Below are 27589 nucleotides of genomic sequence, written 5' to 3' on the forward strand. Positions count from 1 at the left end.
GATGCACGCCTGCTGAAACAGTTACTGCGAAATGTTTTGGGAAGGTGCCGAAAACGCCTTTATATGCCTGTACAGGTAGATAGCCGCTGTACTGTGCGCAGTTGCATCAGTGGATATTGATGAGTGAGCAGCACGAGTCACAGCAGGTCACCTAAGCGTCCGTGAAACATCAGTAGGTGATGCGCTGAAGTCAGCACCGCGCAACTACTGCGGCTTAAAGTACAAGTAGGTAGTTTTAGTTGATGCACGCCTGCTGCAACAGCTACTGCCAAATGTTTTGGGAAGGTGCCGAAAATGCCTTTATTTGCCTGTACAGGTAGATAGCCGCTGTACTGTGCGTAGTCTCACCAGTGCATATCAATGAGTCAGCAGCACTAGTCACAGCAGGTCACCCTAGCGTCCGTGGGTCAGCAGTAGCTGATGCACCAAATTCAGAGCCGCGTATGCACTGCACCTGAAAGTACAAGTAGAAAGTCTTAGATGATGCACGCCAGCCGCCACAGCTACTGCCAAATGTATTGGGAAGGTGCTGACGACGCCTTTATATGCTTTTACAGGTAAATGGCTGCTGTACTGTGCGCAGTCGCATAAGTGGATATCGATGAGTCAGCAGCCCGAGTAATAGCAGGTCACCTAAGCGTCCCTGGGTCAGTAGTAGGTGACGCGCTAAATTCAGAGCCGCGTAACTACTGCACCTGAAAGTAGAAGCAGACAGTCTTAGATGATGCACGCCTGCTGCAAAAGCTGCTGCCAAATGTTTTGGGAAGGTGCCGCAAAAGCCTTTATAAGCCTGTACAGGTAGATAGACGCTGTACTGTGCGCAGTTGCATCAGTGGATATCGATGAGTCAGCAGCACGAGTCAGAGCCGGTCATCTAAGCATCCTTGGGTTAGCAGTAGGTGATGGGCTTAATTCAGAGCCGCGTAACTATTGCGGCTGAAAGTACAAGTAGACAGTCTTAAATGATGCACGCCAGCCGCAACAGCTACTGCTAAACGTTTTGAGAAAGTGCCGATGATGCCTTTATATGCTTCTACAGGTAGATAGCCGCTGTACTGTGCGCAGTCGCACCAGTGGATATCGATGAGTCAGCAGCACGAGTTACAGCAGATCCCCTAAGCTTCCATGGAACAGGAGTAGGTGATGCGCTAAATTCAGCGCCACGCAACTACTGCGGCTGAAAGTACAAGTAGATACTATTAGATGATGCACGCCAACCGCTACAGTTACTGCTAAATGTTTGAGAAAGGTGCCGAAAACGTCTTTATATGCTTTTACAGGTGGATAGCCACTGTACTGTGCGCAGTCGCATCAGCGGATATCGACAAGTCAGCAGCACGAGTCACAGCAGGTCACCTAAGCGTCCGTGGGTCACCAGTAGGTGATGCGCTGAATTCAGAACCGCGTATGTACTGCACCTGAAAGTAAAAGTAGAAAGTCTTAGATGATGCACGCCAGCCGCCACAGCTACTGCCAAATGTATTGGGAAGGTGCTGACGACGCCTTTATATGCTTTTACAGGTAAATGGCTGCTGTACTGTGCGCAGTCGCATCAGCGGATATGGATGAGTCAGCAGCACGAGGCACAGCAGGTCCTCTAAGCATCCTTGGGTCAGCAGTAGGTGACGTGCTGAATTCATCGCCGCGTAACTATAGCGGGTGAAAGTACAAGTAGACCGTCCTAAATGATGCATGCCAGCCGCTACAGGTACTGCCAAATGTTTTGGGAAGGTGCCGAAGACGCCTTTATATTGCCGCGAGGCGTATAGCGGATAGTGTTGCGCATGCCGATACCACCGGCACGCGGCCTTATCGTGGTCCAGGATGCACCACGACTCATCTGCGAAGATCATGGCTCGCACGTCGACCATTCGTTGATAACAAGATAGCGCCGGACGCTACGGCGACTGTATCTCGGATGGTATACGCGCCTTGCGTTCCAGTGGGACATTTCTGTTACCCGACGGGCGTCGAACGCGCCTTGCGTTCCAGTGAGACATTTCTGTTACCCGACGGCCGTCGAACACGCTGTTCGCCTCCCGCTAAGCCGGTGTGTCTGTTTTCCTTTAGTGGGCGCAAGTCCGTCAAATAAACGGATCTCCTATTTCTAGTAACCTCCCGGTCTCCTGTCTTCGGGCTACCCTCACCCTTACTTGACAATATGCTTTTACAGGTAGATAGCCGCTGTACTGTGTGCAGTCACATCAGTGGATATCGATGAGTCAGCAGCACGAGTCACAGCAGGTCACCTAGTGACCGTAGGTCCGCAGTAGGTGATGTGCTGAATTCAGAGCCGCATAACTACTGCGCCTGAAATTACAAGTACACATTCCTAAATGATGCACGCCAGCCGCTACAGCTACTGCTAAATGTTTTGGGAAGGTGCTGAAGATGCCTTTATATGCTTTTTACAGGTAGATAGCTGCTGTACTGTGCGCAGTCGCATCAGTGAATATCGATGAGTCAGCAGCACGAGTCACAGCAGGTCACCTAAGCGTCCGTGGGTCAGCAGTAGGTGATGCGCTGAATTCAGAGCCGCGTAACTATTGCGGATGAAAGTACAAGTAGACAGTCTTAAATGATGCACGCCAGCCGCAACAGCTACTGTAAAATGTTTCTGGAAGGTGCCGAAGACGCCTTTATATGCTTTTACAGGTAGATAGCCGCTGTACTGTGCGCCGTCGCATCAGTGGATATCGATGAGTCAGCAGCACGAGTAACAGCAGGTCACCTAAGCGTCCCTGGGTCAGTAGTAGGTGATGCGCTGAATTCAGAGCCGCGTAACTACGGCACCTGAAAGTACACGCAGACACTCTTAGATGATGCACGCCTGCTGCAACAGCCACTGCCAAATGTTTTGGGAAGGTGCCTCAAAAGCCTTTATAAGCCCGTACGGGTAGATAGCCGCTGTACTGTGCGCAGTTGCATCAGTGGATATCGATGAGTCAGCAGCACGAGTCACAGCCGGTAATCTAAGCATCCGTGGGTAAGCAATAGGTGATGGGCTGAATTCAGAGCCGCGTACCTATTGCGGCTGAAAGTAGAAGTAGACAGTCCTAAATGATACACGCCAGCCGCTACAGCTACTGCCAAATGTTTGGGGAAGGCGCCGAAGACGCCTTTATATGCTTTTACAGGTAGATAGCCGCTGTACTGTGCGCCGTCGCATCAGTGGATATCGATGAGTCAGCAGCGCGAGTAACAGCAGGTCACCTAAGCGTCCCTGGGTCAGTAGTAGGTGATGCGCTGAATTCAGAGCCGCGTAACTACGGCACCTGAAAGTACACGCAGACACTCTTAGATGATGCACGCCTGCTGCAACAGCTACTGCCAAATGTTTTGGGAAGGTGCCTCAAAAGCCTTTATAAGCCCGTACGGGTAGATAGCCGCTGTACTGTGCGCAGTTGCATCAGTGGATATCGATGAGTCAGCAGCACGAGTCACAGCCGGTAATCTAAGCATCCGTGGGTAAGCAATAGGTGATGGGCTGAATTCAGAGCCGCGTAACTATTGCGGCTGAAAGTAGAAGTAGACAGTCCTAAATGATACACGCCAGCCGCTACAGCTACTGCCAAATGTTTTGGGAAGGTGCCGAAGACGCCTTTATAAGATTTTAGAGGTAGATAGATGAGACAGTCAGTATCAGTATAGATGAGCAGACAGTATTGTCGAAAGTTTGTTTTAATGTCTCGACGATAGCTTGTGACACTTGGGTCGCTTGCTACAAATAGATATCGTCTTGCGAAGTGCGTCATAGCCGTCGTAGCACATACGCTTCTCGACAGACTGTCGTGGCCAAACAAAAGATTGCAAAAAAGGAGATTTAGAAATGCTTTTGTGGCTTCCTTAGACACCACAAGACAGTAATAATTTCGCCATGTTGTCATAAACCAACTTCTAAAATTCTATTGACAATTTATGCATGGTCGCGATATTTCATTCAAGCAACAATGACGCTTTGCCGCCGACATGCGGTTGTTGTCGCTGTCACTTGAAATTAGCGTGCGTGTGGTTAGGGCTTTAAAACTGCCAAGTAAGGTGAGAACAAACAAGGATATTTGCAACGCATTAGCGTTTTGAAGAAGCTGACATCGCTATTGTTAAACTACAAAACGCATGTAATAAATATCAAGCTCTCAACAGGAATTGAATTCAGCATACTACGTGCCAATCAAGTGTTATACCTCAGAGCCACTCCATATCTTAGAACTACTTTTTAAATAGACCGTAATGCTTTCGAAGCGTCAAGTGTCGTTGCACTACTGGGATGAAGGGCTGTCCAATTTTACAAACATTATATATTGCCACGCATATTTCTTATTTTCACTTCTGTTTGATCGGGTTGTTGCCTCGAATGCCCGGGTCTGGAATGCTCGGTCAACTCCGCATCATTGTTCGAGAACGTTCGCGATCCTTCTGGATCGTACTAATAAGATTGGCCGTGAGGCGCGAGCACTCGAGATTATTCCAGAGCTTGCACGAATACCAATGAAAAGGCTGGTATATTCAATGCTACATATATAAATACCGCCGCCCTTCGCCGTGTGTCATTTGATCACTGGCGGACGCTCTGTTTGCTGCTATTAGTGCCCGTGCGTGGCTTTATTATGACCTTCAGTTTCCTGGCCACAAGACGGTCCGATTGAACATTTTTCGCGATGCTCAAAAAGGTGTCCCCAACACTTTGCTACGACGTCATGGTGGTGGCACCTGCCCATCGCTTAGCGTTCTACACTTTATCATTTCAGAGAACGGTGCGCATCTTTCTCCGCGGGCTGAACGCCTTCATTTTCGAAGATAACTGTCATATGGCACTTGTCTCTAGTGTGCCTAGATGCGCTCGTTCGCCTCTGCCACATGCTCGAGGCACTCTAACGCAGTGCTATCCGAATACCATTCACCGATTTTCTGGCGCAGAACATCAAGTAAACGTTTTGTTCACTCTCTCCAGACGCAAGACTATCGTCTTTCGACGACATTTACAGTGTAACATGTAGATTCAGGCCAATTTTTTGTTATGGAATAGTTAAATTTCACTTTAGATAGCGACCAGTTCGCATAACTGATGACCCTGTCATGTCCGTCAATCTTCTGCACCAGGAAAGCTCCGAGCCGTTCACTACTTGCGTCGGTGTGGATTTCCAGGTCGGCGTGTTCGTCTAAATGCGCAAGTATCGGCGGTGTCTGCAGGCGTCATTTTAATTCTTGAAGCACTTCCTCCTGCGGTGTTTTCCACTTGAACTCGACGTCAGTTTTTGTAAAGTTAGAGTGGCTCAGCAATGCGGGCAAAATTTTTGACGAAACGCCCGCATGTGTGTACAGGCCGAGAAGTCGACGCACAGCCTTCTTGTCTGTGGGTGCCACGAAGGAAGTGATGGCGATTGTCTCCTGTGGGTCTCGATACACTCCAGACTTGCTTATCACGTGTCGCAAGAACAAGAGTTCCTCGTATGCAAAGCGGTATTTTTGTGGCTTCAGAGTGAGTCCGGGGGTTTTGATTGCTTGAAGCACAGCTTCAAGGTGCCGGAGATGCTCGTCAAAGCATGAAGAAAACACGACGACATCGTCCTAGTACTTGAGGCAAGTCTTCCACTTCAATACAGCCAACGCGGTTTCCATAACACTATAGTATGACGGAGGCACTGTAAAAAGACCAAAGGTCATGACCTCGAATTCGAAGAGGTCGTTTGCTGTAACGAAGGCATTATTTTCCCGGTCTCGCTCGTCTTATTTAATTTGCCACTAAGCCTGACTTGAGGTCTATTGATAAAAAGTATTTCGTAATGTCGACTCGATAAAGGGCATCATCTATTCAGGGAGAGGGTATGCCTCCTCATTCATGAACTTGTTGAGGCGCCAATAGTCAACACAGAAGTGTAGTGTTCTATCATCTTTCACTAATACCACCGGTGACAACCATGGACTCTCTGAAGGCTGCATAATGTCGTCGCGTAGCGTTTCGTCGACTTTTTTCATTATGGCCCCGTGTACTCGCGTCGAATCTCTGTACGAGCTTTGTTGGGGTGGGCTGGTATTTTCTTCTGTTATGATTCTATTTCCCGCGACAGGTGTCTCTATAAGTTTTGACGACGACGAAAAGCAGTTCTTGTAGAGTGGCAAGATGCCAGCTCCTCCACTCATAGTGATGACATCTGCATTATCACTCCCGCTGCATACAGGTTTTGTTCTGGCGCGTAGTGGTCCACTAGGCCTGGGGCAACAAACATCTAGGCAAAACATGCGAAAAATGCGCACGCGATTTGCACAGCTTAGAAAAGACGCGGTGGGCACTATAATGGCGGAGGAAGCAGTAAAAAGTTGCAGCACCCTGAGCGGGGGCGCGCGCATCAAGGCTACCCAAGTTCTTGTATTTCAGAAGCAGGTTTCTAAACTGTTCATGTCTATGCGTCGGAAGGCTCAGATTATAGTCGAAAGCTTGTTGAAGGGTTTGAGTCATCGAAGTTGATTCGCCAGAATCGGTGAAGGCGAAAGCATTGCTGGCTTTTAGTATTTATTCGATGTGGGCTACCGTTCTGCCTTTGCTGACGTGCTTGTACTCACTGTTGAAAGTCGTGAGGATCATTGATGCTTTTCCTTTACCCAGCTCGGTGATTCCTTTTGGGAGCAAATATCCCGGTTAGCCCGAAGAAAGCTGATTGCCTTTAACGACGCCTTCATAATCTTCTAGTTCTGGAGTGTCGATGAAAATGATGACGCTTTAACAAGGCGGAATGGGGACTTGTTCTTCAGCACATTCAAGGCTTGACTGCCTGGCAGCGTGTTCGGAAGTACTGCTTTTTATATACACAGTGTTATCAACTTTGTTTTCAGGTCGATGGCGGGACCATCAAGGTTTAAGAAGTCCATACCAAAGATGACACCTCTCGAGCTATGCTGTAGTAAGACGCAGCTTTAGGGGTAAATGAGGCTGTCAATGGTGACTATGGCTGGGAAAATTTCTGCCAGTGTAACTAGCTGGGTGACCGCCAGCTCGCGTTGCAGTTGGGTCGTGGTATAGGATCATGACTGTGACAGTTTGTACCACTGCTTCAACGTCACGTTTTCAGGTCTTCTGCTGGCCACGAAGTATCGACGTCAGAGCTGCATTTGGGGTGCGGCAGGTTCTTGAGCGCTTCGTCGCCTCGTCGGTGTTGTCGGTGGGAGCGGCGAAGGATCTTCGGCAGTTTGTCGTACAGCAACCGCACCTCCATCGTTTGCTGCATTTAGTTTTTCTATTACGGGCTAGGTGACCAGTCCTGGTTTGGGCTAGTGTACTGCCGATGGTGCGGTAACATGTAGCGGCCGGGTGAGGATGAACAAAATGATCCTCAGGGTGTCCTCTGCGCTCCAGCGAGATAGTTAGCGGTGTCGCGTGGTCTTTAACCCCACTCTAGACGCGGCGCGTCGAAGGCAAAACCACGTAATGCAATCTGGTGGTACTGGCAGCAGTGGCACATGTGCCCGGCTTCACCACAGTATCAGCACAGGAAGCGGTGATCAGGGGCACGCCAAACGTCAGTCTCCCTAGAGTCGTAGCACTGGGTGGCAGAGGGGTAGTATGGCGTTGGTAATGGTGGCGGCGGAGTGTGGCGGTAGAACTATGGCGGGGTAGTGTTCTGACGCGGGCGTGGAGGAGCATTGCGGTGCACTGCAGTGGCGTAGCTCATAGAGCTTCCGGTTCGGGCTGCGGTGTTTCGGGGAGCCCATTCGACTGCCAAACGTCTTAGCGGACAATGTCGGTGATTGAGCTAGCTTGAAGCTGCGTCGAATGTAACAGCTTTCGCAGCTCCTTCCGCACGGTCTCTCGAATGAACAAGTCGTCGCGCTGAAGGCTTCAGCGCAGTTGAATGAGGTGCAGTGGTCGTACTGCACTGTCCGCATATAAAGCGCCTTTCGTATAGTCGTGACCTTAGTAAGACGTTCAGCGGCAGTCTTGGGCGGGTTCCGGACAAGTCCTGCAAACAAGTGCTGCTTGACCATTTGCATGAGAAAGCGGAGTTTCTCCTCCTCAGCCATGGTGGGGTCGGTGTGTCGAAAGAGCCGGTCATCTCTTCGACAAAAATAGTTATGCTTTTGTTAGGGACCTGTGTCTCCAGCCATGTGGTAGACCTTTCCTTGCGAACGGCGCTCGTGAAGATGCTCAAGAACCTCGTCCGAAAGACGTCCCAGGTATGTAGAGTAGATTCCCGGTTCTCGAACCAAGTATTCGCGTTGTGTTCTAGATAGAAGTAGACGTGGCGTAGTTTTTCTTCGGGATCCCAGCTGTTTGAGAAGACGACTCGGTTGTATATTTAGATCCAGCTTTCTGGGTCCTCGCCTGATGAAACACGGAACGTTGAGGGTATTTTGGGCTCTCGTAGAACAATTGGGGCAGGCTGCACGGGGGTGCTGGTCATGGTTGCTGCTGTCGATGTCAGGATCAGGGGCTGCCTGGCTGTTTCAGGAAAGGGCCCATGCTATGGTTGGAGTCCTCTATGCTGCCGCTTGTTCACTCTTCAGGATTGGATTCCGTGTCTGCTGTGCCACTGGCTGGGTTCATGGCTTGGCCGGGGCGGGTGGGAGATGAAAGAAGCAGCACACCTAACAGATGTCATCGGGTCGGGACATGGACGCAGTGACCAGCCGCTATGTTAAGACGAAAAATGTTCATTCGGACCGTCTTGTGGCCAGGAAACTGAAGGTCATAATAAAGCCACGCACGGGCACTAATAGCAGCAAACAGAGCGTCCGCCAGCGATCAACTGACACGCGGCGAAGGGCGGCGGTATTTATAAACGTGGCATTGAATATACCAGCCATTTCACTGGTATTCGTGCAAGCTCTTGAATAATCTTGAGGGCTCGCGCCTGACGGCCAATCTTAATATTACGATCCAGAAGTATCGTGAACGTTCTGGAACAATGATGCGGAGTTGACCAAGCAATCCAGACCCGGGCATTGGGGGCAACAACCCGATCAAACAGAAGTGAAAATAAGAAACATGCGTGGCAATATATAATGTTTGTAAAATTGGATAGCCCTTCATCCCAGCAGTGCAACGACACTTGACGCTTCAAAAGCATTACGGTCTATTTAAAAGGTAGTTCTAAGATATGGCGTGGCTCTGAGGTATAATACTTGATTTGCACATAAAATGCTGAATTCGATTCCTGTTGAGAGCTTGATATTTATTACATGCGTTCTGTAGTTTAACAATAGCGATGTCAGCTTCTTCAAAACGCTAAGGCGTTGTTTATATCCATGTTTGTTCTCACCTTACTTGGCAGATAATAAAGCCCTAACCACATGCACGCTATTTCTAAGTGACAGCGACAACAACCGCATGTCGCCGACAAAGTGTCATTGTTGCTTGAACGAAATATCGCGAGCATACACATAAATTGTCAATAGAATTTTAGAAGTTGGTTGATGACAACATGCCGAAATCATTACTGTCTTGTGGTGTTTAAGGAAGCCGCAAAAGCATTTCAAAATCTCCTTTTTTGCAATCTTTTGTTTGGCCGCGACAGTCTGTCTAGAAGCGTATGTGCTACAACGGCTATGACGCACTTTGCATGACGATATCGATTTGTAGCAAGCGACCCAAGTGTCATAAGCTATCGTCGAGACATTAAAACAAACTTTCGACAATGAGATTCACGAGAAAATACGGCCGCTCGCTCACTCTCTGTGCGAGATGAGAATGTAAAAAGGTTGTCGAAACCTTGCATACCTGATGTACGCACGAATAACAAGCATCGAGAGCAAATTGCAACAGAAGCGAGGATTGTGGGCGCAGCCATGTTGCTTGAAATCGCTACGCTAGCTTCCGGGCGACAAGCGATCTGTCAAAGTTCCCTAGAAAAGCGCGATCGCGACAAGCGGTGACGACCGATAGGCTTCCGTGACAGCAAATCTTGTCGCTGTCCAGTGGCGTAGCCAGGGAGGTGGAGGTGGGGGTTAAGCCTTTCTCCGAAAATTTTTGGGCATCCCTGCCCCCCCCCCCCGCTACTATAACAACATCTTCACTGATCGCTTTTAGAGAGCATAATGTCTGCTGACGTAAAAACGTGTCGCGGTGTTTGGCAAGCCTTTGGCACTCTGCGAGATTCCTCGGCAGCGAGCGTTTTAAGTTGCCTCAGTAATGGTATTAACGCTGCAGCGGTGGTCATACTAGTACCCGGCGAAACAGATCTTCCTGGAGCCAATGCACACAATAATTTTCAGAGATTCACTTTAATGGTAAAAGACAGACACAGTTTCAAGGTCTGGTTCAATTTCAAGCATACTATAGTGTGACTATTCGTATGTGTTCTAAGATATACTGAAGCGAGAGAATGACAGTTCTATAGAACTTTCGCGCGTTCTGCTAACATCTGAACGAACACGCGCACGCACACACGCGCGTGACAGAAAGTTTGGTTTATCCAACAAACTTCGCTAGTATGAGAGTGTGCAATATATTGAAACATATGTTTATTATGCGCTAATTGCCAAAGTCACTCCGCAATTTTCTCTAATGACGAAAATGTAACACAAGTAAACGTGCAAGTCCGTCGTAACCTTAGAAATGGCTCACTAACATACTCGTCATGTGCATAAATAAGACGATGGTGGTCATAAATCTAATGAGCGTAAGGGGAAATGCAGTGTGGGCAGCTACAGTGAGCACAAGTTTTATTGTGGAGCAGTGTGGTAAATAGCGCTAGAATAAGCAACATAAATCCAGAAAAATATACGACAAATAAATATATTGAATAACTGCATCTGTTCATGTGTCCTTTAACATTTACATGACTAGAAAGTCCCACGGAGAAATTTATGCAAATAGTGCCATAACGCATAGGAAATGCGCAGAAGGACGAAGCATGGGTGTAAAAGATATCTTGTTAAATTAATAACAATATGCATACTAATGATATTTTTAACAAGAAATGAAATAAACTGTGCAAGCAATGTTTCACGCAGTGAACAGACTTCAGTTATGATATAGCGGAATAGTGTTGAATAAATTTTCAATTGACACTAAGATTGACACGAGTGTAGAGCAGCGGTCTCGTGGTAGTCACAATTGTTGTGGCTTCTTAAGTTTTTGAGCACGTTTTCCCAACGGGTGAACGTCGAGACAACCATAGAACCAAGAACTTGGTAAGTGCAATAGCCTGAAATTTCTTTTGGAAACAGCACACATGTCAAGCAGAGAGCTCCCTCCTGGTATTTGGAATACACCAGGCAGCAAAACAGTTCTTGCTAGAGTGGTTGGAACTTCGGTTTGCGCTTACTGAGTGACGAAAAGCTGTAGTTTGCGCTTCGCTTCTTTGTCGTCATTATGAAACGTCTAGTCTCATCGTCCTGCCGCTCCTGGCATCCGAGCCCGTTAAACACGTAAAAGACCAATGTCGTTGTCAGGAATCAGGGTTTCCTTGCATGCATCTTGTTCCGATCGGTTTTTAGGAGTTCTTTCAGCACACGAGTCGTATTCAGGCAGTGCAGAAGTACAGCTGGGAACCGTTTCTTCAGCTGCAGTAGCCTTTTCGCCAGTTGTCGAGTGTGCACTAAAAGCAGGGTCGTCTTTCGAGAAATAATCATCAAGCGCTACTTTGCAACGTTTTGACAAGGCCGTCGAGTCTCATAGAAGGGCGCTGATTGACACAGAACACGAACTACCCAGAAAAGACATGTAGGCAGCGCAATTCAATGGGGTGACCACGCATTGCTAGGCAGCAACGCGCTCAGCAGAGTTCGGCGACACTATAAATGCGAGAAATCGCAATCTGAGTGACAATGTATACATGTCGGGTGCTTATGTTCCGCCTTAAACACACTAGCACTCGTTTCTCCCATGACTGAAAGATTCTTCCGCATCCCTTCAGGTGCCCGTAAGGTCGCACTCACCCAGTATCTTATCTCGTAATCGGTTGGGCATGGCTGCGCCTTCGGTTGGTATAGTTCGAGTGCTCAGACTACTTTCGGTTGGTTCTTTAAGAGCGTCCACCTCAGAGCACTATCGACTGCTCTGACGTCGAAGGGAGAGTGGTGAGAGTGTGGTCTGACCGGGAGGACGAATCATGTTGGACAAGTCAGCCAATGACGGGGCTGCCGGTAGGTCAACAAGCTGAGGAGTGCGAGCGTGTATTTCGGAAGGGGGTATCGCCGGGTGCGTATTACTTCGTTAGCTGTTTTTGCGCGTGTGTGGGGTGAATTCGCATCTACGAAGCCATAAATGCACCATACCAATAACGAGGTGGCTAGAGAAGGTAGAGAAAACATCAATGCTGTCGTCACAGCAGTTCGCAGACAGCCTCGTGATTCGCCTTGAAGAAAGCAGTTCGGTCGAGGACGATCGAGGATGTGCTAAGCTCAGGAGGCATTCACTACATTCATACATGTCAGCGAGAGAGAGAATATAAAAAGGTGACACATATCGGACATAATCGCTGAAGTGATCGGCACCATTTCTTGATGCGGCGTAGTAACATTTACCCAATAGCTTCCTGCGTTGGCTGCACAATGGCGCTACAGGCGCGCTGCTCTAGCGCTTTGAGATTGCAGATGTATTCGGTTGGGAAACTGCCTCTCACGCTCCGACTGCGAGCAGCCTCTGAATCTGGCGACTATGAGCCAGAAGACCAGAGCAGCCAACCGAATACGCCATTACTTTGTGCGCGAAACGGCTCAAGTTTGTGATTGTGCGCCTACGGAAAGCTGGTAGGTTCTGTTGCATTGTATGTATTACCACAAACGTGAATGAACGCGAACGAATTGATACCAGTAGTAAAATTCCACTGACTCGCCCCGCATTCAGAATGCCCGTAACAGACAACCGACAGGCATGGATGATGCACCGTACTGCGTAAGTAAACTTGCGTTGCATGCGCTGGCAGTCCTTGTCGGAGTTGACGCGTTCTGAGAAACTGGTTATGGTTTACTATGCTCTGAACAAGACCGGAGTTCATTCCTTCATCATTAGTGGACCGATCACTCGATATTTTGTGTGGTACGAGGCTGCTCCTTTTCTCGCCGGCGTAAGTGCTGCAAACATGAATGAACGTATATAGTTAGAACAGTGTTTGAATGCCATATCTATGCTTTGCGCTTCTGTGCAGTTCTGAATGTGTTCTCAAAAAGGAAACGATGACAGACACCTTGCAGCAACGTTATCGTTTCAGGGAGCAGAGCGAGGAAATCTACGAAAAAAAAAAACGAGAACGCATTACGCGCTACTGCGCGTAATTAAGTTTTATAGCGCATATACGCAGCGAACAAGTTATTTCTGTGTGAGAAGGTAAAAATCCAGGCGCATTTTTGATTGAGACAAAGTGAACATTTCTCCAGATTGATTACCTTCTTCTCGCAGGTTGCGTGATGAAACCTCTGCCGTTGGAGTAATTCATTGCTATCAAAAGTCACCGTGACACTGTAATGTCAACCAAGGTTACGAGAAAGTGCGCACAAAAAACAACGTGTGCAAATTATGGTTGCCAACGTGCAGCGTAACTTACACACACACACACAAAATACTTATTGCGTACTGTAAGCATGGTTGGATGCGCACAGTAAATTAAAAAAAAAATGTTGACTAGAAGGTATCACCACGTCAGGGCTGCTTGCCGAAAGAGCCCAACATAAAAATCATTCTCATAGGCATGCAGTCACAAACGTCGATAGTATAAAATTGTTCGCTCATCAAAGTAAGCACAACAAAAATGTAAGTATAAATGTACAAAAATATCATCCGTATACCTCTCATTCCTCATTGTAAGTGAAGCCGCACATGACTTGTGAAATGCACTTCGCCCCGACGAGGACTACGCTATCTACACTTAACAGAGATTAACAATGTCTCCTCCGATAGGGCGGGTCGTCGCAATGATAAGTTCGCTAAATTCAATACATTTATTCCGCCAATAGTCACATCCCAGAGGAAAACTGAAGCCTGTGCTCCCACCCCCTCTCCCAAGTCAAGTCTGTGAACCCGCAACCCCCATAAAAATATTTCTTGATACGCCCCTGTCGCTGTCGCTAAAAAATTGCGTGCATGCGATTAGGGCTTTAGTTTCAATCACCTGTGGCGCATAGCCGCATACTAGTGGCACATACTCGCCCTAGGGTATGTGCTACTCTTTAACGGGAAAACGAGGCATGCGACAGGAATGTGACATTATTAAAGCCTTGGCTTGCGCGTAATATGCGTGAGATCATCCTACTGTGTTAACTACTTTTGGTTGACGTCAAGTTAAAAGGGTGATCTCGAGAGCACGCAGTCGTAAGTGGCTAGATAGGGACGCCAAAAAGGGCCTGAAGTACGTAAAGGTTTAAAATTACTTCGAAATATATGAGTTATTTCAAAGGACCTCACTCAGACATCATGCTACCACAGCCATATTACGCGTCTGATGAGGAGTCTATGATGAAAGGTATTCGAGAAGAAACGCAATGCAGTGTATTTCTGATGCAATACGAAGCTATGCCCCATCGCAGCACAGTAATTTGATACCTTTGCGTTTTTTTTCTATACATCAATAGCTCCCCTTTCAGCGGTCGTTCAGCCGGAATGGCAGACGGTGGACTTGGGCGGCACAGCTACCTTCAACTGCATTCCCTCTGGCAATCCTGTCTCCACAATGGTGTGGATCAAAGACGGCAAGGCACTGCGGCCTGGAGACGCAGGCGTGCAGGTTAGAAGTTGCATGCGTCAATGATGAATAATAACGAATATCTTCCGCATTTGAACGCAGTGTCTAAGATTTTCACTCACGTGTCACTGCATCAGATTGTCTATTGTGATATTTTTTGCACGCGTTTAACTATTCCTGAATGCCGAATTTCATCATTGCAGCATTAGCCTTTCTCGCGAAAGCGGCCATAGCTTCTCCTGGTGTAAGTGCAGTCACGTTATGTTGACACATAGAAGATGTTAATAATAATAATAATAATAATAATAATAATAATAATAATAATAATAATAATAGTCACAGAAACCAGAAAAGTAACACTGCATTTGATGCAAATGACTTTCGTTTCTCTTACAGCTTATTACTTTACACGTCCCAGATGCACACCATCTGCTTCTTGCCCTTCTTTCCTCATACGAGTTCAAAAAAAAAAACTCTGGCCCACGATTAGTTGTTTTCTGACGAGACTAAATTGCTATCAAGTGTGTCAAGATTCTTTAGATATCTCCGGGACAGTTTGATTCCAAGAAGCAGGTGCGTAGTATCTCGTCGACTGAGAAGTGAGCTTGCATGATTGGCTGCGGATGCAACCAAGAGGGCGTGAACTGACCAAGAAAGTCTCTGTATCTTACCTAATGACACTTCGTACTGAAACTTTGTTACAGCTCAACACTACGCATGGATAAAAGAAGCAAGAAACAACTTTTTGTCCGTGTCTCATGTGGCGCTGTAACAAAGTTCAAGTAAACCAACTTTCAGGCTTTTCTTTTATTCGTTCATTTGCACCACGGTTTCCTTTCATTTTTTCGGCCAGATTTTTTGGTGCTCCTTTCTTGTTCGCACTCGGCATTGCCTCAAAGCCTATTTTCTTCACGTATTATGTCCGCCGACACAATAGGCAGATGCTGTTTCGCATGCTATGCGTGTATATCAAAGTTTAATAGAACTACTCTTGCGCTTGGTTGCAACTTATATAGCTCTTAAAAAGGTTTTTTACAGGCACTGGGCACTCGAACACGTGAGTTTTCCTGAAGGGCGCACTGCCACGAAGAGGAGCGTGCAATGCATTCTGGTTCCATTCGAGGCCGCCACTAGGCTGGGTAACAATTGGTGACTTACCGCGGGAGGTTCTCAGGCGGTTCTGCTGCCGACCATGTAGGCCGGACTAACCCCACCATCACAACATCACAACTACCACCATTACATAGCTCTAGTACTGAAGCTGCCATTCTTTTACAAACTCATTTTTTTGTGCGCGTGGACCTTATGCCCCACACATATGATGGTCAAAGAACTCGCGCCTATTGTTCATAACTCGCGAAACAACAATTTGGTGCAGTTTCTAGGTAAACACTAGGCTTTACCTTTGTTACCTAAAATAATCTAAGATGCTGTTTTTTCGCCTGTCACCGTAGCCTGAGGTAATCTTCAAACAGCCAATGATATTTGATGAACATAGCCAACAGCTCCTAAAATGTCGGTCATTAAACACGATGTATATAAAACCGCATAAAACCAGTTTTAGTGGTTCATGGTAGACAAAAATCTAACGCAGGAACCAGCACAATAGAGAATTCCACCCAAATGGCATCAAGCTGCGCATACGGGTATTCATTAAAACAACAAAAGTAGCCTATAGTTAGTATTCCGGGAGGCTGAAACAATTAGTCAGAGACAGCCCGCCATCATTCTTGAAAGAGGTTGTACCCTTCTCTTAAATACGTTTCCGCGCAGTTGATAAACTTCATGCACTGGGAAAAATTCACGCTGTTGAGCACAATATACAAGTCTTGGACATCAACTGACAGAACGTAACTCAAGTTTTCGCTGCTACGAAAAACTTCTATTTTATGGGAATTGTTCACGCGAAAGGAGATCTTGCAGCTGGCAAAATACCTTTTTTTTTGTTTTGCAAGAATGCGCTGACATTATGCTGCCAGCTGCCAAACTCACTGATAATGGTTTGAATAACAATTGCGTGTCCTTGCTCTGAAACATTAGCCAATATTTTTTGTATATTTTGACAAGCGGCACAAGTGCTAACTTCTTACAGGATTCTTAAGAACTTGAACTTATTTTTTTCCAACTTTTTAACACGAACACTTTCAACACTGCAAGTTGTACTTTTTAACTAAAACATATCCCTTCACCACACACACACAAAAAAAAAACAGGTTTATTATGTGCCTGCAGCAGGCGTAATATGTTTATTTCAAAAAGCCAACTTCTTTTGTACGTGCAGGCTTACGTGATTTTGACATTTGTATGCGTTGTTGCAAGCAGAATAGAGCACTTGTTATTCAGGGCCACTGCTTGTCCCCTCTATGCTTTGAGGTCTGTGCTGGTTTGCGGTAGCTTTAAGCATTAAAAGCAGAAGACCTAGGTTCTAATAACCCCTGCCTCAAATTCAACCAATAGAACACGGGCTCATTTTACTACTTTCTTCGCACTTATTTTTCACAGTACGCTGTATCTTGTTCTATGAATAATGATCTATTGGTATCGTATGAAACCTCGTGTCTCTTCAAGGAGGCGTGCCCGGCTTTTTCACATGAACGATCTTACTCTGAACGACACCTTTTAGCGTGTCCTTGCTCTGTCTATGCACCAGAATTATCTGAGCTAACGTGATCCGCCATCAGTGCTTGCCTATACGTTGGTTTCGCGCATAGGTTAGTTGTACTTCACCCTGCCTAGCCGAACGCAATTTTTTCTGCGGTCAACGTCTTTTTCAGTTTTTGTATTCACTTCTCGCCAGGTCTGATTGTATTCGGCAATTATGTCTATTCTATGGAGGCTGTCCTTTAGAATAATGCATGTGCTACTCTAAATCGGTATTTTTCGGAATTTATTTTCAGTGAGATGGGCAGGAACCACACGCTTTATTTAGTTTTGGCGGTCTCGAGTGTTTCTTGTTAAACTTTTGCACAATTGCAGGCTCTCTTGAATTTATGTTTTGCTGAATTCAAGGCTGTCTCAATTGCACTTCCTCCGAACCAACCTATTTATTATAGCAGGCACTCTTCAGCTTATGCATGCTGGTTTCATGACACTTTCAGTTTCAGTTGCTCCAAACCGTGAGTCCTACGTTTGGAAGTCATTAAGATCACCGCTTAGTTCCTCATAAGCTCTCACGAATGATCTTTGGCTACCCGTATTGAGCTGAATTCGACTGTTTTGTTCCGCAAAAACGCCAACAATCCTGTGGCGTGGTAGAAATTCCAGGCCACAGCAAAACTATTTTGCTGTGCTGTTCATAAAGTGAAACGGCTGTTCCATGAAACCACCCTACGCTCTTCGCACTGACCAAACGAAGCTTTAGAGAGTGATTAATCGACAAAACGAAAACAAATATTCATAAATAGTGGATCATACTGGACAATCTATCGCAAAACAAAATCGGAGACGCACTAAGCTTTACATTCTTTACTGCTCATATCCAACTTTTGTGGGCACCAGCTGTATAACTCACGTGAACAACACCACTTGGCTTATCGACCCTAAAGACTTCAAAAGTCCCGCCATGACGTATTCAGCGACGTAGCAATGAATAGAATATAATAAAAAAGAACGGTGCACACACATTGTAGCTGTTGTGAACATTGTGACACACATTGTGACACTTTGTGAACGGTGCACACACATTGTGACGCACGGAAATTTTCGCTCGCGATCAATGCCGGTACGGATCAAGTTCAGTTCAAAGGTTAGCCTCTCAGCGATTGAAAGTTACCTTGTAACAGCGCCTCAGACTACGTCGTGATCAAACCTGCGTGCGATCAAGCACGCCCTTGTCCGCCTGTCGACGCTGTAGGGTATGCGTGCTCCGCACGCTATAGTGCCGACCCACGTGAGTAAAAAAGAAAGAGAAGAAAAAAAAGTCACAATGATCTCCTCAGTGAGAAGCTTACGGCAGAGTAGAACCTAAAATAATGTTGAATCAATTGAACTTTTATGATAGCCTTAATTATATGATAATTTAGTTTAGAGAGGTTTTAACTGAGGAGGGATTTTTCTTGTCTATTAATGTATCCTTCTTCAAATATCCATATCAGGTTACGAGGATTTCTTGAGGGAGCAGTAACCTCGCTTATTCTTTATAATATATTGCTAAGCACTGTTTCCAGTCATGATGAAGTATAAACACATGTATATGCAGACAATATATCATTTTGTTTCACACAGTAATATACAACCGCTATATATTCAAAAACAAACGTGTAAGTGAGGAATTAATAATTGGTGGCAGGCTCTTCATTTAACTAATAATCTTTCAAAGAGCGCAATTACAGGTTTACTTTTGCAAAAACGAATCACTAATATCTAGAATAACCTGTAACCTGCAGAACATATCACACTTGAACCCACTAAACTATCTGGGAATATTGCGTAATCACCACCTTTTTTTGGCACGGAGGGTCCTACGAAGGCTGTGCAGCAGTCGATCAGGCATACAGAGAAAATCACTAATTATCTTTTACAGAGTCTACATACATGCAGCTTTTCAGGACACCAGCAGTTTTGCCCCGTATTAGAATTTGTATGTGTTTTATTTTCTGGTGCACAGACTTTTAAATTGTGTACTTTTGTACTCTTTGAAAGAGAGGCTGACTTTAGTTCTTAGATTATCGAAATTCGCAGCCAGTATTGTCCTCTACTTAGAAACAAGCTTTTCCTCTCTATTGCGCAGATTTAGGATACCAAATGTGAAATAATTTTTAAAGATATATTGTAATTCTATGAAAATAAAACTTATTTTCTTGCATACATTATTATGAGTTGTTTTTATATTTTATTTACTTCGGTTTCATGCAGCGTGGTTGGGCTTCGTGGAAGCACTTGTTGGACTATTAGGTGTTACACTGAGTGACGTTTTTGCATCGGTAATGAAAGCCAGAACTTTAAAACGTATTTCAGGATATATGTCCAAATTATGCGAAAATTTCTCCTTACCATATATTACAGTATACCTTCTGCAGAGGCATTTAGAGCGGATAAATGTAAAAAAAACAGATATTATTGGTACATGTGCCTCACACTCTGAAAAAAAAATCCTGCATCGGTAATTTTTTCGAGGACTTTAAGTGTTCATTCACTATAATACTTACCGACTTCTTATCTGTTTTTTTGGCGGAATTGCATACAAAAGCTGAGCCCATCAACCTCAGGTGTGGTCATAGGTGAGGATACTTTCCCCGCAGGGGCGCCTGGCAAGTAGGCGTTTGGTGTGTAGCGACACCACGGACCCGAGCTAACGGGGGAGTTTTGACTCCCTCCCACGCCTAGCCATGCGTGGCTTTGCCGTGTCCGGGGGAAAGGGGATCCTGGGGGTTGAGCCGACGCTGGGTGATTGGACCTTTAAGGCCCCACGGCAGAGGCAACACACCCCATTGGCCCCGGCTTCACGTAGACGGCACCCCCGGATTGACCCGGCCGGGGGGAATCGGCAGTTGCCTTTTCCGGTCTCCACATCACATCTTCGTCTTTTCTCAAACTTTAAATCTTTCCTGTCCTCTACTCACTTCCGTTGACTTCCCTGTTTCCTGGCGGCAAGGGTTAACCCTGTGTGGCTATCCTACCTTGGATACACCATATTCGGTTATAGTGGTGGCGTACAGCTGGCGTCTGCGGGCCCTGTACTTACAGACACTGCAGCGTCCCCTTGTAGGACTCCATGGTGGCTAGCTGGCGCCGCTGCTGAAAGTAAACATTTACATATGCCTTGTGTCTTCCCCCCACTCCCTGATCGCCCTCAGAAAAGAGGGCGCACCGATGAAGTTTTCCAGTTTTTCGGTTACCAGAAAGTATTTTTCCCCAATTCCATGTTATCCACGTTGACACACCCGGCAAATCAGTGCGAACACTTTCACCTTTTCTAGTATCAAAGTCTTTGACGGAAATCTTTGGCCCAGGATATAAAGCAACGAGAATGGCAAGTGGTGACCTCGATTGGAGCTCCGCGACCAGAAACATTATGAGAGACTGCCTAATCTAGTGAAATTTGGAGATACCAAAATAATAGTAACCCCACACCAAACCATGAACACCACCCATGGCGTTGTTTCAGATGATGACCTGTTAGGGCTGACGAAGGCTGAACTCCTGGAGAGTTTCAGCGAACAGAATGTCATAAACGTGAAAAGAATCAGGATGAGGCGTGATGGCAAAGAAGTCCAGACTAAGCACCTGATACTCACCTTCAATTCAAGTGTACTGCCCGACTCCGTTGAGGCTGGGTATATCAGGCTTCAAGTGAGGCCATATATACCAAACCCTCTCAGATGTTTCAAATGCCAGCAATTCGGCCACAGTTCACAGAACTGCCGAGGCCGCCTAACTTGCGCTAAATGCAGTGCTGAAGAACACACATCAGATGCCTGTGAAAACTCTCTTCACTGTGCGAACTGTAATGGGGAGCATGCCGCGTACTCGCGGTCATGCCCATGCTGGAAAAAAGAAAAGGAAATTGTCACAATTAAAGTAAAACAAAACATTTCATTTAGGGAGGCACGAAGGCAGGTGTACCCGCTAGAACTACAGGCGTGACACCACTGCATGGCCGCGAATGTTGAATTTCCCGCACTCATCGCATATGAAGAAGAAAAAGTGCAGGCGAGCGACCTGCTGAGCTCGTTCGAAGAAGATGACCAGTAATCATTCTATTTACGTTTTGGGCTCATGCAGACGCTAATAAACGTCGGTTAAAGCTTTCAAGTCTTTGTCGGTGGTTCTGTTTGCCTCATATTTTACGACATGACTAGGGCACCTGCTTTGGAATGGACCATATACAAGAAATATCAGTTCTCAATTGTTTTATACCCTGCTTTGGCATGCATTTGCTCCTACTCTCCCTCCGTTGATCCTGGCGTCCCAATTTATTATCATGCGCAAGGAAGTTTTGATTTCGTTGCATTTAGTGAGTTTACAAATGCGCAAGTCGAAGTAACAGAGCATTGCCCCCAACCTCGACATCCTGATAGCCTCAATCCTTACTGCTCACATTGCAAACTGCTGTATGAACACGGAAATTTCGAAGAGATTTATCCTGTAAAAATTGTTGTGAAGAAAGTGTTGTGCAGTTTAATGGTGAACGAAGCCAAATGAAAAGGCTAGAATTGTTTCAATCTGCTAATGGACGATTACATTACAGCGAAGACAGCGCAGCTCTCCATTAAAAAGGCCAGCCCACTTTAACGGTTTCTATGTATTTTTTGTAGGAAGTACTATGCGGAACTTGACGACATATTGAACGCTAAGAGACAGGGACATCAGAGAGAGGACAAGTAAGTTCGCTAACTTCAACAATTTTTTGTTTCGGAAAGCACCAACCTATATATCCATCCACAGCGGTGCCACCAGTTCATCCACTAGCCAACCAGAAACGCCCTTGCTCGATCTAAAAGGTCAACTGACAGTGCACTTACACATGCGTCGCCTTTGCGAAAGATAGCATTGGCTTCAAATATCTCTCGGATGTCTTTGTCTCTATGCTTCGTCAGTACACTGCAGGATTCGTACAAACGTGTGCAACCACATTCCACGCTATGTACTGACCAATGTCTATAAATATTCTTTTTTATCATTAAGCTTGTGTTTGCGAAGACGATCGTTAAGGCATCTACCCGTCTGACCTGTAAAAATATTACCACAGGTCAGCGGAAGCCCATAAACCACTCCTTGTAGACAATCTACAAAATGTTCGCGATGGTTCTTCGAGCACCTGACAGCTGGCCTGCGGTGCAGGTCCGTCAAGTGACTTATCCTGCGAAGCTTTTGTGGTGCTGAGAACACTATTTTGACGCCTACCCGACAAGCTATTTTCTTCAGATTATGAGAAGGTTTGAGCAGATAAGGCACTACTGCCTCTCTGCTCCTACCTCTCGCATGGTTGCTAGTTGAAAGAAAAGGTAAGCGCACCATCAGTTCACTTCTTAGATCGGGAAAGGGCTCTTCTGCTTGGCTAGTGGATAGACTGGTGGCGCCACTGTGCAAAGATATATACGTTGGCGTTTGCTAAAAATAAAAATTGTTGAAGTTGGCGCACTGTGTTGTCCTTTCGCTGATATCCCTGTCTCTTAGAGCTCAATTGGGCGCCGTGTACCGCTAACCAACACGCCCGTAAAATGGCAACACTATACGGACACTCTCTGCATGCTTTCATTGTCCCTTTCATGTCCCGTTAAAGTCCAAATAAATTGCTTTTGTACACACATTGTATGCTGTTCCCTATGATAAAATATTGCGAGCACTAGTGAGGAACACTGCTGAAGCATAGATGAAACAATCTGCCTATTTCCATTGTACGGAGGGTGCATTCGATAACATCACTCAGCGAATGACACCTACCAAAGATCGCTTCTCAGTTGGAAGCCTTGTCTGTCTTGCTGGGCGGAGGAGTATGAAGAGATACTCAGGTAGGAAGCTGTCTCGCTCGATCCGCAACTGCGAACGTGAATTATAAGGACGTAGTCTTGATAATTCACGTTCGCAGTTGCTGATCACTCAAGACGTAGTCTTGAGTGATAGCACACGCTGCCAACGCGCTGTTTAAGCAGGCATCAGCGAACAGTACGGGTATTCTTCAACACGATGTGATATCACTACGAACCCTGCTTCTCGGGAGATGTCGTATTGGAGCTTCGCGACATCACACGAAAAAAAGTTTGCTGCAGACTAAGTTTGCTACAGGGCGGCGTGCTCCTGTCTCAAGGTGTAAAATTCGAAGTTATTGAAGGATTTTCTGAGCATAAAACTGATGAAGTCTCCTCAAACACAGCGTCTGCTCCTGAAAGACCTCAGAACAAAACTGGTTTGAACTTTCTGAAAGCTGATGAATGATGACACTTCTGTACTAGAATCTTTAGCCAAATCTTGAAAGAACTTGAATTTTGCAGCAAATTTCGCAATGTAGATGCGCTCCTTCTTAAGTTTTGTTATGATACCTATCAGTGTATGTGCCTCAAAATTATAATAAATGGAACTCAAGACACGCATGCTACCATAAAGATACAATTTATCTCACTCGTCTCATAAAGCGCTTGTGCGAGCATTGTAGTTCGGATAGCGTCTTCATTTATTAAGTAGACTGAAAAGTCAATTAGATGTTAAAGTCAGCAGCCTAAGAACAACTATTTTAAGACTGCGCTCACTGCACTTGAAAAAAATATCTATCCAGGTTCTAAATATCGATTATAGTCCTGCATTGTCTATGCCCTCATCAATTTCTCTTGATGGCCAGTCCTCCTTCATTATTGAAGCTATAGTAAACGAACCTAAAAATTACTTCAAATCTGTTTTTTTTTTCACATGACAACAGCATCACTCCTATGATTCCGCGTGCAGCAAACTTCGTACTCTTTATAAACTTAGATTTAGCTGATCTGGAGTACATAACCTTATAATGATTCTTGAGGTGTTGAAGCAATCTCGCCCAGGTGGTATTCCACTTATGTTTCTAATGTAGTATTCCTAATGTTGGGCTGACCGTGTGATTGTAATAATAAAAAATGAATAATGTCTGCAGCAGTTTCCCAGCTTTTCAAATTATCAAACGTAGTGCCCGTACTTAAGTGCGAGAACCAGCAAACAAATACGAAATTGTAGGTGAATGTTTTTGCTTTGTACCAGCTTTGTACAACTAACAAATATATTGGGGAATGCCAGATGCACTAAATTTACTTTCACGATCACAGTACGGTTTTCAAGCTGGTTATTTTACTGTTACACAGTTGCTTCAAATTACTTGAAATATTGCTCCTTTCCTTAACGACCAAAAACAAGTATGTCATACTTATTGACTGTTTGGAAGTCTTTCAGATGATTTGCCAGGCTAAACGTTTAGCCTTTTCACAATATTTCTGCGTCTCCAAGCTTGGATAACATATGACTTTCTGCCATGCTCAAAATTTCGTACGTTTAACCTCACGAAGTCATCTGATGTGCATATCACATCAGGCAAGAGCCCCGAGACCGATTTCGTGTATTTTTTATAAAATAAATGTAGAAGAAATCGATACTTAATTTACCAGATGACTGTATTACCCGTAGATAATTTTTAATACTAAAGATGAGGGTGCGCTGAACGGATGAATGAGTGCCAAACTTCATTTAAAGTCTTGAGGTGCACGAATCGACGCGCAGTGTACCATTCCATCTGTTGTTTTGTTTTTTATCGTTTTGTAACGAGAGCGAAACACATCAAACTTTAAACTAACTGTAGTCACCACCTTTCAAAATGAAAACAGCAATTTTATTTTACATATAGTATTGACGGTGTAAGTCGAGTAGGTGTTATGTAGTTTAGATATAATAATATAACTTTCAAACAAAATTGCAAATGGCACACGCACGTCGCAACAGCAAGCGACAACTTGGGTGTCTCCGATTCACATTAAACAACATCACAAAATAATGCGGGCTGACATACAGCGCATAAGGCTTTGGTGAGAATCGAATATGCGTTGGTTGTGTGGTCGCCTCACCACACATATGACATAACTTTGTTGAAATCTGTTAAAAAATTAAATGCAATACTGCACATATTTCTTCGCTATGACTAGCGCTTCTCGCCTACTTCACATGTGCATGTTTTATCGCTGCAACCCATCTCGAACATGGGCGCACTTGCGATCGTGTCACCCTCCTGTATAAATAACATAGTTCACACTGGTTCGAATGTTCTAGCACCCATATCCTTCGTTGCTTATTCTGCATATCGTACCTGGTGATTTGATCCTCCTGAATATTGTCCCTGTTAGATCAATTCAGAATTGTTTTGATTTTCTTTTGTTTTTGTTTGCTTTTTTGCAGAACGTGCGTTTTTTGGATTGAGCTTGATGGACTTTTGCGCAAATTGGATTCTGAGAAATTGGGCGAAAATTGCGTAAACGTCTGTCTTGTATATTGTATTTTTTCAAGGTGCTGAACCTATGTATTTACACCTGCTATGTGTCGGAAACTCGTTCACTAGTATTTTTAAATATATAACATACGGTCATTCTGCTGTGAATAACTCCTTCGCACTTTCGGGAAAACTGTTTTTTTTTATTCAAACGACAAGTTTCTATTTCTCGTCATAACAAACTCTTGAATCTTCAGAACTACACCCCCCCCCCCCATGAGCCACCAAAGGTGGAAACGCAAGCGCACAACCACCAGAATACTTGAAACCGGCACACAGGTCTACTAGGCATAGGATATCGCTATTGCCTTCAACTCACAAAGGGAAAACGCAAGAATCCTCAATTTCTTTAGTTATGCATTAGAGATGAATAATATTGTCATGTTCTATTTCTCAAGTTTTGTTATCACCCCAAAACACTACACAATTCTCAGCGCAAACCGCGCCTGCAGTTTTCGAGAAGCTTCCCGATTTTAGTAGATCATTTCGATAAGATTACGCCCACTCAGCGAACTGTACAGATTATTCTTGAACCTACGCTACCACAAGCGATAACGGTAGAACATTTCATGGCAAGAGTATAAATGCCGACGCACTTCGCCGCTTGTGAGTAGTTGATCGACGCCCCACGCTCCGTTCGCCGCTATCGGTCCAGGACTGCTACTGTAATCGAATTTTCTGTTTACCGGGCACAGGTTCGCCCAAATAAACAGTTAAATCCCAACGCAAAGTATCCTGTCTTCGGCCACGTCACGTCCCCATGACATCTGGTGGAGGTGCTGCTTCTTTGATGTTCCGGACGCCCCCTTCAAGCCGCGACCCCAGCCCAAGCAGCAAAGAAGACACGGACGCTAACCCTGAACAGCGAACAAGCCGGTGGCAAAGGGGACTACAACCAGAGTACGGGCCCCTTCCTGAAGCAGCCAGGCAGACCCGGATCCCGTCATCAACTACTGCAACCATGACCGCCCCCGTGCAGCCTGCACCACTCCTGCTCCGACAACCCAAAGAGCCGCCAACTTTCCGCGGTTCGCCACTGGAATACCCAGAAAGCTGGATTGAAAGGTTTTACCGCGTCGCCGCCTTCAATGACTGGACAGACGATGACAAGCTCCGGCATGTGTATTTTGCCTTAGAAGATGCTGCTCGGACCTGGTTCGAAATTCAAGAGTGAAGCCTTAAAACGTGGGACGTCTTTCGCGCCAGATTTCTCACTACTTTCGCAAGTGTGGTGCGCAAGGAGAACGCCGCAGCTCTTCTCGAAACCCGCATGCAGATGCCAAACAAAAACAAAGCGCTATTCACGGAAGACATGATAAAACTTTTCTGCCACGCTGACTCCGACATGTCCGAAGAGAAGAAGGTCCGTCTGCTCATGCGAGGAGTAAAGCAGGAACTCTTCGCCGGGCTGATCAGAAACTCACCAAAGACGGTCGCCGAATTCATTTCGGAAGCATCTACGATAGAGAAGACGCTCGAGATGCGCACGCGGCAATATAACCGCAGCTTCTCGTCTACAAGCTACGCCGCCATTCAAGGGCTTGCAACCACTGACTTGCGTGAGACGATATGAGCGATCGTGCAAGAAGAGCTGCGAAAATTACTTCCTTCAGCGCAGCCTCACGTGAAATCCATCGTGGACGTCGTACGCCAGGAGATCCAGCAATCGCTGGGCGTTCCTCAGTCTGAAGAGCCTCGGCTGCAAGCCATGAGCTATGCTGCTGCAGCCCACCGCCACGCCCTTCCTCCACGCGCACGCTAAAACGCTGCCTCATCGCACTTCCGTCGCCAGACGCCACCACCGCCACCACCCCCACCGACGTCCTACCGTTCGCCAGCGGCCCAGCGCAGTGCGCCGAGGAAGACAGACGTCTGGCGCACCCCCGACCACCGCCCGCTCCGCTACCACTGCGGCGAGGCCGGACACACATACCGCCGTTGCCAGTACCGACAGATGGGACTGCGTGGCTTCGCCGTCAATGCACCGCGTCCACAGCCAGGAGAACGGCCACGTGACATCGCCGACTACCTGGCA

The 27589-nt window shown here is 46.0% G+C and overlaps 1 protein-coding gene across 9 annotated transcripts in view; it reads left to right on the plus strand.

Moving 5' to 3' along the window:
* Window positions 1-27589, plus strand: part of LOC119172975 (cell adhesion molecule Dscam1-like) — a 2235730-nt gene that overhangs the window by 578614 nt on the left and 1629527 nt on the right. For all 9 annotated transcript variants that reach the window (XM_075891768.1, XM_075891770.1, XM_075891774.1 and 6 more), the window contains one exon: window positions 14506-14657. In XM_075891768.1, coding sequence (XP_075747883.1) covers window positions 14506-14657 — 152 coding nt within the window. The remainder of the gene's footprint in view (window positions 1-14505; window positions 14658-27589) is intronic.

The sequence above is a fragment of the Rhipicephalus microplus genome, chromosome 4 (genome assembly GCF_043290135.1).
Source record: "Rhipicephalus microplus isolate Deutch F79 chromosome 4, USDA_Rmic, whole genome shotgun sequence".
NCBI classification, from domain to species: Eukaryota; Metazoa; Arthropoda; class Arachnida; order Ixodida; family Ixodidae; genus Rhipicephalus; species Rhipicephalus microplus.